Source organism: Temnothorax nylanderi, unplaced genomic scaffold, assembly GCF_030848795.1.
Source record: "Temnothorax nylanderi isolate EJ_2023f unplaced genomic scaffold, tnyl_v1.0 TNYL_tig0091_pilon, whole genome shotgun sequence".
NCBI lineage: Eukaryota > Metazoa > Arthropoda > Insecta > Hymenoptera > Formicidae > Temnothorax > Temnothorax nylanderi.
Genome location: NW_027249153.1, coordinates 273,253 through 284,943, shown reverse-complemented (window position 1 = coordinate 284,943; position 11,691 = coordinate 273,253). Strand labels below are relative to the sequence as shown.

General features: G+C 35.0%; 1 protein-coding gene across 2 annotated transcripts; it reads right to left on the bottom strand.

The window, feature by feature from the left end:
• Positions 1-330: 330 nt before the first annotated feature.
• On the bottom strand, positions 331-11,307 carry Ca-ma2d (Ca[2+] channel Muscle-specific alpha2/delta subunit). Of its 2 annotated transcripts, XM_071710633.1 has the most exons (13): positions 10,801-11,307; positions 10,340-10,421; positions 9,001-9,293; positions 8,069-8,655; positions 7,438-7,772; positions 6,955-7,221; positions 6,068-6,196; positions 4,670-5,037; positions 3,553-3,757; positions 2,705-3,296; positions 2,119-2,474; positions 1,554-1,850; positions 331-716 (listed from the first exon to the last, which is right to left on the bottom strand). In XM_071710633.1, the coding sequence occupies exons 1-13, from the start codon at positions 10,878-10,880 to the stop codon at positions 417-419; spliced, it is 3,891 nt and encodes a 1,296-aa protein (XP_071566734.1). In that variant the 5' UTR covers positions 10,881-11,307; the 3' UTR covers positions 331-416. The 2 variants fall into 2 exon arrangements, with proteins under 2 accessions (XP_071566734.1, XP_071566735.1); XM_071710634.1 differs by lacking the exon at positions 6,068-6,196 and having other exon boundaries at positions 10,801-11,306.
• Between the last annotated feature and the right edge of the window lie 384 nt (positions 11,308-11,691).

Genomic DNA, 11,691 nt, shown 5'->3' with positions numbered 1-11,691 from the left:
TGTTTCCTTGAATAAATGATCTGTGAAAAAAATAAGAGAAAATTCAAACTTTAAAACATTTATTTCTTATTTAAATATTAAATGTTGTTAATTAAGAGATACACTGCTAATTTTCGCTAAGACATATTTAAAACCAAAATGGTAATTATTTTATATATTTTGAAAAGACACTATATTTAATATTCTACATCAAAGAATTATTTATACATTTATTTTTTATTAATTAGTCTATAAAATTGTGATTTAGGGAGAAATGTTCCTTCTTACCATTTTTTATTGATTTTTTATTATATTATTATTATACTAGATTTCTATTCAAATTCTATTCAATTCTACTCAAATTCTATTCAAATTATATTATAGTATAATATAAGACAGTACAGTTACCACATGTATCAAGGACGACTAATTTGCCATCATACAAAGACACATAGAATCCTAGCAATAATGATATACAACAGCGAAAAGGACACCATCAATGCAGATGCTCCGCAGCCATAGGTCTCATAAGTCTCAAGTTCCAGAGGATGTTCCGTAAAGCAATTTTTCAACCTGCGTCTCTTCAGGGCGTTCAATGGGATCTTGTGACAGGGTTTGTCGCCTGTGCTATTTGTGTACTCAGAGGGTAAAATGTTGACGGGTGTTACTGCCAATCTTCTATAGCATGTTGGGTACATGCTGTTTACCACAACCAGCAATAGATTAGTGTGTGCCACCTATAAATTATTATAGATGATTATTTTTTCTGAAAACTATTGTGCAATATGTCTTTTCATAAAATTCTCATAAATTGATTCAACGGCATAAATACGTTAATAAATATCACATCATCTTATAAATTGAAAAGTAAAAAAAGACATAGAAAATAGAAAAGAGCATTAATATCATCGATAATTCAAGAAATCTCGCAGATCTGTTCTAGTTTTATTTCTGACATAATTAAAATATTCGATGATGGCAAAACAATTAGCGTGCTGATCTATTAAACATCACTTTAAATGCATTATTCTAACGCATTGCAAAATGAATAATTATATTACCATCGTGACACAACAAAAGAGATTGAAGACACAACAATATATGTATAAATCATTGTTTTTAATTATTCATGCATGATGATGTCCGGTGCAAATTAATGCATATACAATAGTTCGATTTAAAAAACTAATTCTCTTTAATTAATTATGTGAACTTAAATGCAATTAAATACTGAAATAATCGGAAAAAATTAAATTAACAAGTAGAATAAAAACTATTAAAGAGAATACCTGCGTGTTTCTTTCAATACTTTCTTTAGCATTAAAATTGTCAAAAAAAAGTATGGCATTATCGTATGGTAGTCGCTGTTTTATATATGCTAAATCTCTACATTAATTAAAAACTATTTAGAAGAAAGTAGGAGAATACGTGTCCCTTATTTTCATCTAGAGAACAACATACTAAAAGCTCATCAAAATCGGAGGGGGACACTTCCGTGGGTTTCCTTGTTAGTTTATAAAAACCGTAAAATTATATTGGTCTCGAGACTCTCGAGCAAAATAGAAAATATTTACTCTTTGAGCGTAGAAAGGTCGTGAGCAGTAGTCGGAGTGATTGGTGACGCCTTTAGCAGCGACGGTCTCGTTCAACATGTAGAGTGTTCGCTTTTGATCACAGGGATAGAGATAGAGATAGGGTTCCGGTGGTGGTTCCGGATCTGGTGCATCCTCATCAAAATGGAATTTGCCATGAATGCCGGGCAAGTTTACAAACTGGGTCGTGAACCACATCAACCGCAGCAGAAACCAGAGTAACAACCTTGCAACATGTTGCAGCGGCTCCATCAAGCTGTTGGCGGAGTTTCCGACTCGCTGGAACAATTCGCGCCTCGATAAAAGCATCCTTTTTCTTTTATAAAATAAAAAAGGATAATAGAGAAACTCTGGAAACAGCTTGTTCTTCGCGCCATTTCTGATTCTTCCTCTAAATGCAAAATTCTCTTTTATAATTTCACTTTTATAATTTTGATAATTATTAAAAATTCAACTTTGAGATATATTTAAATGTGATCTTTTAATATAGTTAATATTCTTTGATTCTTATCAACCACCGAAAAACTCTTTGGCATATATTACTTACGACCACTTGACACCATCCTTGATAATCATAGATCTCGACCGGATTGTAAACACCCTGGTTGACCATGGACACCATAACGGCGCCCTCCTGAGTGCCCAAAAATTGCCCAGTGTCGTTATGTGAGTCCGAGATCACCACGTAGCCGTTCTGGTCTAATAGGTAGCAGTCGATCCAAATGTTGGAACAATTCATCATCGAATTCGTTGTTACTGAAGTTAACGCGATGAACTGCTTGTACAGATCTCTCATCGGCATTTGAAAACCCACTACGGCCGCCGGCGCTTTCTTACCGCCGTCCTTGGGCGATAGGCTCATCGAAGCTGTCACTATCGCGTCGGCGCCTGCTTCCCATGGAACTATAATATGAGATATTGTGTTTTGTATAATACATTACACTACCAGACATCTCACAATTAGATATAATCATAAATCATGTATAATAACTAATAATTATATATAAATGTTCATTTTAAGTAAATCGGAGGATTTGTAATTAAGAGTAAGTGAGAGATTTAGGATATATTTATACAAAAAATTAATTAGAAAAAGTTCTGTGTCTTATCCACAATAAAAATAAAATTCTTACCAGATATAGAAATACTGTTGGAATCCAACTCATTCTGAAAGATCGCGCCTTTGTACCAGGGCTCATTCACTGCTCGTCTATGAAGATCGCCAAAAACAATGCCGTCATCCTCATTCGACAGTTTGCTGGCCTTATTCAAATGATGCCACCTGGTAAGGCCACTTTGCGTCGCGATAAACCTAACAAAGATACCGTAGCGATGTGCCAGATTCCGAGCCCTTGGGGGCAAATCCTCCAAATAGTCACCGCGGAAGCTGTCGTTCGTTGCCTTGGCATCGAACACGAGCAGCTGCATAAGCTCTTTGTTGCAATAGTAATCGTCATGCTTGAGTGTCTGCCTGCCACAGTTGGGTTCTTCGATGTCTTCGTCTATGGACGGATAAGCCTCATATTGTTCGGACCAGCGCCAACTAGGCCGGCTCATCAGCGCCAAGAAGTGGCGCAATTCGTCTTCCGGACTGTTAAATTCATGACCTTCCAGGTAATGGTAACGACAATACACCCAGCTCGGATGTATGCGCCAATGATCGCCCACAAAGTAATCCGACACGTTCACGTTCATGTTCTGGTTCCTGCGGATCTCGTCGCCAACCTTGAAGAATTTGGCATGCAATTATTTGAGTACATATATATATTCAATACTAATCTGCACAATTATGTAAATAATTATTCACTTAATGCAATTCATTCTGTAATTACTTATTAATTAGTATAATTAATTGTATTCTTGGATCGTTATTTTAAATGCTGTTATTTAAGAATAGAACCCTGATGGAAATATTTTACTGAAAATATAATAAAATTTTACTGAAATTCTCTCTCAATTGCGGTTCTAATGCTGCTTCTACCTTAATCCACGTAGTTCCATAGTTAGGTATAACAACTGCAAGGCTGAATGGTGTGCCAGGTAGAGGCGCATAGAAATAATCACGTTTCTCGAAGTGGACCCGACGATTGTCATCGTAATGTAATTTCACGGGAATCTCTGTCATGTTACCTCGCTTATGATCCACTAACGCTGATCTCAGCTCCAATATTTCAGGACCCGGGTCCCTGTGCATGTTTATAATTAGTAAACATTTCAAATAAAAGATAATAACAAAAGAAACGTAACAATTCAGCGAAAAATATAAGATTTTTATCTTTTGCTTCCTCATAGAGGAGGCTTTGTTTTCGTAAAATTTTTTTTAGTTTTCGATGCCAATGTGTTCAGAATGTTCTAATAAAACGTCAAAAAATCGCATTTTTTTAATGTCCCGCGCGCGCGCAACACACACACACAAGTAAAGTTGTACAACATTTATTTATTGTCATTTTTATAAAAATTTATAGTATTTTAGATTTTAAGGAAGTTTTAATTTTTCAAAAAATTGCCTGTGAAAGTTCCAACTTCCGAATTTTAAAATATCGGGCTAAATTTTTTAAAATAAAGAGTATTATTGAAGAAAGATTGGTTTTGATTTTGATGAGAATTGATGAAAGGAATTTTTAATGAAATTTTGAATTAAAACATTTTTTTTATGCTTGAATTATAAATATAAAAAATTTTCGAATTTTTTATTATAAAAAAAGTTGATATTTTCTCAATATATTATTATATTAAACAATAATATATTGAGAAAATGCCAAACTTTTATTCAAATTAAGTTTCTTTATTTATTATCTATTTTCTGTGAAGGTTATATAAAAATATAAAAAAGTGTGCAAATTAGAAACTTGCACATTGCTTCTTTACCATTTTTTCGCTCATAAAGCTTTCTCTATGAGGAAGCCAATCTTTTATATGCTAATAATTTTGTTAATTCCTCATGGAGGAAGCTTTATGAGCGAAAAAAAATGGTGAGGCAGCAATGTGCAAGTTTCTAATTTGCACGCTTTTTTAAGTAACTGATTCAATATTTTGTATTTGTATACGATCTGTGGAAGAAACTATAATAATGAATGATGAAAACGTCATTACATTACCTTGGTCCGCGCCCATCATCGAGTATCTCCACCTCCGTGAGGTCAATGCTGTTATAGTTCATTTTAAGCCGACCGTTGTAGACCGGCCGGAGGTCTGGATGCAGTATCACGAAGCCGTTGTTAGACACAATGAAGGCGTAACCGTTCACGCCAAGTTTGTATGGCAACGTAAGTTTGCGGATGTCGTCGATCGGCACGTCCGTGCCAGCCACGCCGAACAGTGTGTCATTCTTCGCATCTGTCATGTTGTCGCGGTTGCTTCTGCGGTCGAACACAGGTGTGCTCACAGAAGTCAACAGTTTATATTCTTCCCAGGCGGTGGTGTTCAGGATGGCCGGGTCCTCCTCAATGTTCTCGTCCTTCTGCATCTACGCAGAGCGATCGCAAGAATGAAGAACAGTTTCAATGACGATATATCGTCCCCTTTACAATTTTCGTTAAGAGGAGTGAACACATCAGAGGTGGAACAAAAGTTATTCCAACAGGTTGGAATAAAAGCGAAGAGCCACGCTATCTAAATCCACTCTCGGTCACTCCAATGCCGAGATATACAGAGCGCGTCGCGGAACCAAGGGTGCAACCGAAGTCTCGCAAGAATTGATTATACAAACGCATTTTTCATCGCGTGTAATATTTTTAAATCAAAATCTGATTTAAGAAATCTCATCGTCGGATGATATTTTATTATTTTTAAAGAGTCTTTGGTTGTCCGCTTAATCCCGAACGTCTTGTATAGCAGCTAACACTGATCTAATAATGGGAAATAAATAAAAAAAAGTAATAAATAAAAGTAAACTTGATGAAAGCCCAGCCAATAGCTCAGGGTACTAAACCTAGCTCGAGGTACCAAGTTCTCAGCCTCCTAATAATAACCAATTGGCCGGAGACCACTCGGTGCATCGATTAGCCATATCCCAATATCTAGCGATTAATTACTTGCGGGTGTGTTTGTCCAGCTCTCCAGGTTGACACTTCAACTAAGGCTAATTCCTCCAGATACCAAGCATTTGACTTTAAGCTCAAGCGAGGTATATTCAATTAAATCATAATCTAAACACATACAGCAATTAATATTTATTATAAAAACGAAAAGTAATATTTATTTAATAAAGTCAAATGCCATTTTTTATTACCTCACTTGATCTTACACGAATTATCAAACAAAGTAAAATCAGAAATTATCCACTGATTTAAAACGAATTTTTTAATATCTAAAAAATTTCTAAAAGAAGAATTTCAGCGAAATCGCATCGCGTGATTCTTGTACTCCGTTTGATATTCGAGATATTAAATACAGGAGCTTGTGCCAAGGGAGATATAGCGCGATACAGATCTACACGGAGTGCTTGGAAAGCCTAGGGACAGGCAGCGAGGGTGCTTTCTTGATTGTATCTAAACCTGCAGTATGTAGATTGCGTCCCTGTTTGTTCGCACGCCCAGCTTTGTTCCTTTCTTATACTTTTGTAGTCGCGAGTTTTGTTCCTCATGCTTCATCACCAGCCACAGCCAAGCGGCAAGTGCCGGATTCTGATGGGATTTACGTATATTTGTTTTATTCTTTTTACGTATGCTTTCGCTTTTACAAAACATTTAAGTAGACATCGTAAAAAATATTGGAAGAAAAGCGAAATTGCCCGTACCCTGGTGAAAAAATTTCTCATATTTTCTCATATTTCTCATATTTTCTCAGAAATTTTGCAAGAAGTGGAACTTATGAAAAATTCTGAAAAAATACATGCTCAGATACTTTCAGAAATAATTAGATAAAGATTTTCGGAATATTTTCAGTATCCGTATGTATGAAAATTTCTGATAAATTGTACACATTTTCTCATATTTATTCAGATTTCCACAAAGATATATTAGCGAAAAATATTTTATTCTTATTTTGTCTGAGTTTTTCTGAAAAACGTTCCAATTTATATAAAAAAATCTGAAAAATTCAGAGTATTCTGAGAAAATCTGAAAATTTTTATAAAACTTCTGATTAATAATATGAAAAATTCTGAGATATTTTTCCACCAGGGTAATGACGAATAAACTGTAGTTATACATTTTTTAAAACAAATTATATAAATATTATAAATATTATTAACGTTCATAACAACATAAAAATGATTATTCTTCTAAAAACTTTAAAATCTTTTCTTATTATGAATCATAATAACATCTTCAATTTTCAGACAAGTTTTCTTTAAACGCAATTAAGAAATACAATTACACAATTGAATATTTTTCAATTGTATAAGATCTACATATATTGCACTTAAAATGACGATTCCTACCGTGACATCGGCATAAACATGCGTCCACACGATAGGATGTACCGCACCCTGAAGCACCAAGGGACGCGCCATAACCGGGATGTACTTGAGCACCTGTTCGCGCACTTCCTCCTGTGTTTGCACATGCTTGTAGTCGCCGCGATTCAGACACGATCTTACCATCCACCGGACTTCGTCTATCTTCGTCGCTTCCTTGCCTATAAGATACGTAAACACCCGCACCGGTACATGAGTACTATTTTCTTTCCAGTTCCATTTTTTGAATACCTAAAATAGAAGAAATAGAACACACAATCAGTAATGCTCACTTTGAAAAATTTTTACGGTCATAACTATTTTATCGTTATTTATTTTTGCGTTAGTTTCATGTTTTATATTTACGATGCTTTAGCAGATTCTTTAACAGTTTCGTCGCCACGCGAAATTTCGGTAAGCGAGACAACAACAAAAGTTTATTCGATCAAGTGACGACTATGTTACAACCTCTTTCAGTTCAATCCCCAGTTTTCCTCCGGGAACACCATCGGTAACGAGCATGATGAGCTGATTGCACGGTGAGTCGGCGTCGCAACCACGTATTTCCCGGTAGGTTTTGAGTAGACTGAACGCCTTAGTGAAGGCCATCGAGAGATTGGCGACCTCCGTTGTAAGGAATTTGTCCATAGATTTCTTAAACGTGTCGAGATTCTCCGGCGTGGCTTGAATCAGCATATCCTTGAAACACGGTACGAACTCGGTCGTCTCGTTGTTATATTTCAGCATCGTGACGAAGTCGTTGTTCGACAAGGTGTCCAGAATTGAGATCACCGTTGTCTTTGCTGCCATAATACCGTTTCATTAATTGTAAGATTATGCGATTGGTACACTCTTCAATAACGTTATATTGCAACTTTTTAATTATAAAATTAACAGTCGTGATAAGCCAATTAAAAAAATGACAAATATTAATTTATCAATTTTTGTCATTAATTTATTAAGCTAAAAATTATATTTTTTTGTTTTTTGTATTGTTTGTCTAAAAGTCCAAAATTTTTTATATCGATAAGATTTTATTGTAAGAATTTTAACTGTACACTTCGAATTCCATTTTCTTAATAAAACTGATTTTCTATACCGATAGTTTTTCCCATGCCGGTCATGCTGCCGCTGACGTCCATTAGGATTACCATGTCCTTGCTACATGTGGCCGCCTCGACAAACCAACTACGTACCCTACAGTCGTACAAATCAGCAGGAGAATCATCATCATCATCATCATCATCATCATCATCATCGTCATCATCATTTCCATCATCATGATCATCATCATTATCATCATCATCATTAACATAATTATCATCAACATCATCATCATCGTTGTCTTTCTTACTGTCATTTTTGCCATCACTGTCATCATCTTTATTATCGTCATCATCGTCATCGTCGGCGTTCTCGGCGTCCTCGGCGTCCTCGGCGTTCGTTCGCCATTCCATAGCAGGATATTGTCGGAGCATACCGGTGACTGAACCAAAGTATTGCCATGACAATGCCGGATCGGATTCGTAATTCTGACGAAACATATCGTCCAGCGGCTCAGTCCTCGCGATATCTTTAGCCACTTCTGGCGTGATATCGAACACGTTGGTCGGTATATGAACCGATGAGTAACTCGTATTCACCGGGATGTTGTAGAAATGCGAGTCCGAGATCAGTTCCATGTCTCTGGAATCAGTTCGTAATATTTCTTCGATTTATTTCACTTGATAGTTTTCTGCTTTCGAGACGATATATTATTGCTCGTATTTATTAAAAATAATTTCCATTAAATTGTTTTGCAAGTTTAAATTAATAAACATATAAAATTACATAAAAATATATAATTTTAAGAATCAACCTCAGATCCTTCCTAATTAGTTCTGTGCAAATGTAAAGAAGTTATTATTTGCATCATTCGTTCTTAATTCACCAAAATTTTTGCCATTTTAACTCAAATAATTCCGTGACTAATTTTCACGCGAAGCTATTTGAAAAGAAGAAACGTACAATGAGGCAGAGTAAGTTGCTCACCTGTACACGTTCCTGTACTCTTTCACAACCTTCTTGCAATGTTTCTTCTCTTTTGCTGACTCATGTCCTATGACAGGGCTGCATTTGCTGGAAATGTAGGAGAGGTTGCAGTTTACGCGAGATACGTTCAAGGAAGATGGGTCCCAGCTTTCTGCAGCGTCCTCGGCTGCTATTCGAATGCAGGTGACAGCGTCCATCTTCCGACGCAGCATCCTACCTACATTTTCGCTGATTATGTTGACCAATTCTTCTCCGGACTTATTTTCAACTCGCGCGTTCATGCTTTTGTATTTCTAAAAGAATGGTTAAATACCACTTTAATATTCCTGTTTAATATTCCTTTATCCGTGCAATATTAGAAATATATAAATTAGAAGCATTTAAAAATATATATATACAAAATTTTATATTACAAAAATTATTGAAAAAATAGGATATTATTATTTTCTATAATAAATTTTCTGTGACAAGTTGCATTACCCAGGTAGCAGAGTGACACGTCAAATGACGTATTAATAACGTCTTAATGACGTCTCTAACGTCAATAAGACGTTTTTAGATGTTATCTTGCTACTTGAGTATAAAGCACTAAAAAGTAAAATTATAAATTAAGATCAGGCTCGTATTTGCAAAGTAAAGTGAAAAGGTCGTGGGACAATGAACAAGCAAAAAAAATATTACATATTACGTATAATTTGAATAATAATATAAAAAGAGATTAGATCATGAATGGTATAATAAATAATAATAACTAACGATGAAAATTAACTAGTCCTAACCGGATAAAAGAAAATAAAAATATAAAATAATATTATGAAAAGCGAAGACTAAAATCGAGGTGCAATAAGTCTAACAAGCGGCCACATGGAAGTTGAAAGCAAATAAAAAAATAAATAAGAAAATTAGAGTGTAGTAAATAAAAATAGTCAATACATTTATGTGAAGTCAAAAATGTGAAAAAAAAATAAGAAGATAAAATGAATAATACAGTCAGCGGTTGAAAAGATGTACATGATCAATTCTTCACTTGGAAGCGAGAATCTATCGAGTCAAAATGGTAAAAATGAAAAGAGAGTTGCTGATGGAGCTGTGAATTATGTTTCAACTGTAGTTTTGCTCGTTTATTGTCTCATGACCTTTCTACTTTGCATAAAAGCAGGACAATGTAGATTTACCTTTTGCAAATAATCGTAAAACTTAAAAAAATAAGTATTGCAATTTAAATTTTTTCTTGCTTGGATAAAATCGAAGAATATGTTATCTTGCGCAAGAAATTGCGGGATTCCTCCGAGTTTTCACTATTTGATGTTTATTATCTCAAGTAAACACGCGTACTCACTTCTAGCAATTCCTCGGGCCGGGCTATTTCGTTCGCGAGTTCCCATAACTCGGTGCCCAACTTGTCCGCCCATCTGGCCACTCTTGAGGGAAGAAATTGTGAATATTTAATTTAAATATCCGAGAAAGCACATCGATATAATTGCAGTTGCATATCGAAAAATGTAGTGATACGATAAGCAATAAATTAAAATACATTATAAAGGCAAATATGGTAATTAATTAACAAATTAGTTAATCTTATCTTTTAATATTTTATATTTTATATGCAGACTTTTAATGACAATCAAAAACAAATCTTGTAAATAATACATATATGCATATATTACTCAGTTTCTATATATAATTTTTCGTATTGTCATTATTTAATTTTATTTTTCTCTTTAATTTGTTTATAATGCATTTATCCAAAGCACATTCATGACTTTCATATTCTATACTGCGCTACTATGCGGAACTTACATGTGCGCGTCTTTAGCCAGACACACGACAAACAGCAACACGAAATAAAAGACGAAACATCGACCTGCAGTCGTCGGCATGAACAAAAATCGCTGCGACCGTTTTCCTCTTCTTTTGCCTTGGAGACAGCTATTCGTTCCCAATGGAACGTTATATTTCTCAGCTCTGTTTCTAGAAAGAACACGGATCCGCGAAAGCTCACGATAACGGATTAAGCACTCGATTGGTAGTGTCTACTACGGAGCAAACCGGCTGCGAAGTTCACCTCCAGTCCGATTATTTTTGGCATTCGAGCAGCGCCGTCTTGAAGCTCTAAAGGTTCCTTCTTGTTTTCTCGTGTGGATATTAATAAAATCATGCCGGCCGGTCAAAGCAGCAGCTAAATGATTGAATTTTGACCGCGATTACACTAATTTCCAAAACTGGAAAAATCGCTTTTACGAGATATCAAATCTCTCCAACGCTTTAAACGCTTTGATCTACTTTAAATCATATATTGCGAGAGGCAATTAAAAAATAAACTATTATCAATTAAAATATAGATATTAAAGTGAACTTTTTATTACACTGTACTCGCACAAGATTTAGGAACATCCAAAGAAAAAATGTGTATAAAAGTCGTAAATCTGTATATACATTCAAATTCTCATAGTATTCCTAATAAAATTTTAATGAAAAAAAAAAGGATTAGCTGCTATAGCAAAGAGTGATGGCAAATTTCGCCCATTTTTTGGACCTCGAATTTCAAACTTCTTTTCATGGGAAATAGTACTACTAGATGAAACATTAATCCCAGTAAAATTTCAAGATGAGCATAGGTACGGTTATACCGTACCTATGCTCATTTTAAAATTTCTGCAAAATGCACATTTAAAGACGATAATAATTAAA

Bases quoted from the DNA above. Each gene is read 5' to 3' on its own strand.
- Ca-ma2d (XM_071710633.1), bottom strand. From the start codon at position 10,880: ATGCCGACGACTGCAGGTCGATGTTTCGTCTTTTATTTCGTGTTGCTG. The intron at 3,758-4,669 runs GTAATGTAATGA...AAACATGCACAG, and splicing joins GATGATGGGCGCGGACCAAG to GGACCCGGGTCCTGAAATAT. The intron at 1,851-2,118 runs GTAAGTAATATA...GAATTGTTCCAG, and splicing joins AAGGATGGTGTCAAGTGGTC to CGAGTCGGAAACTCCGCCAA.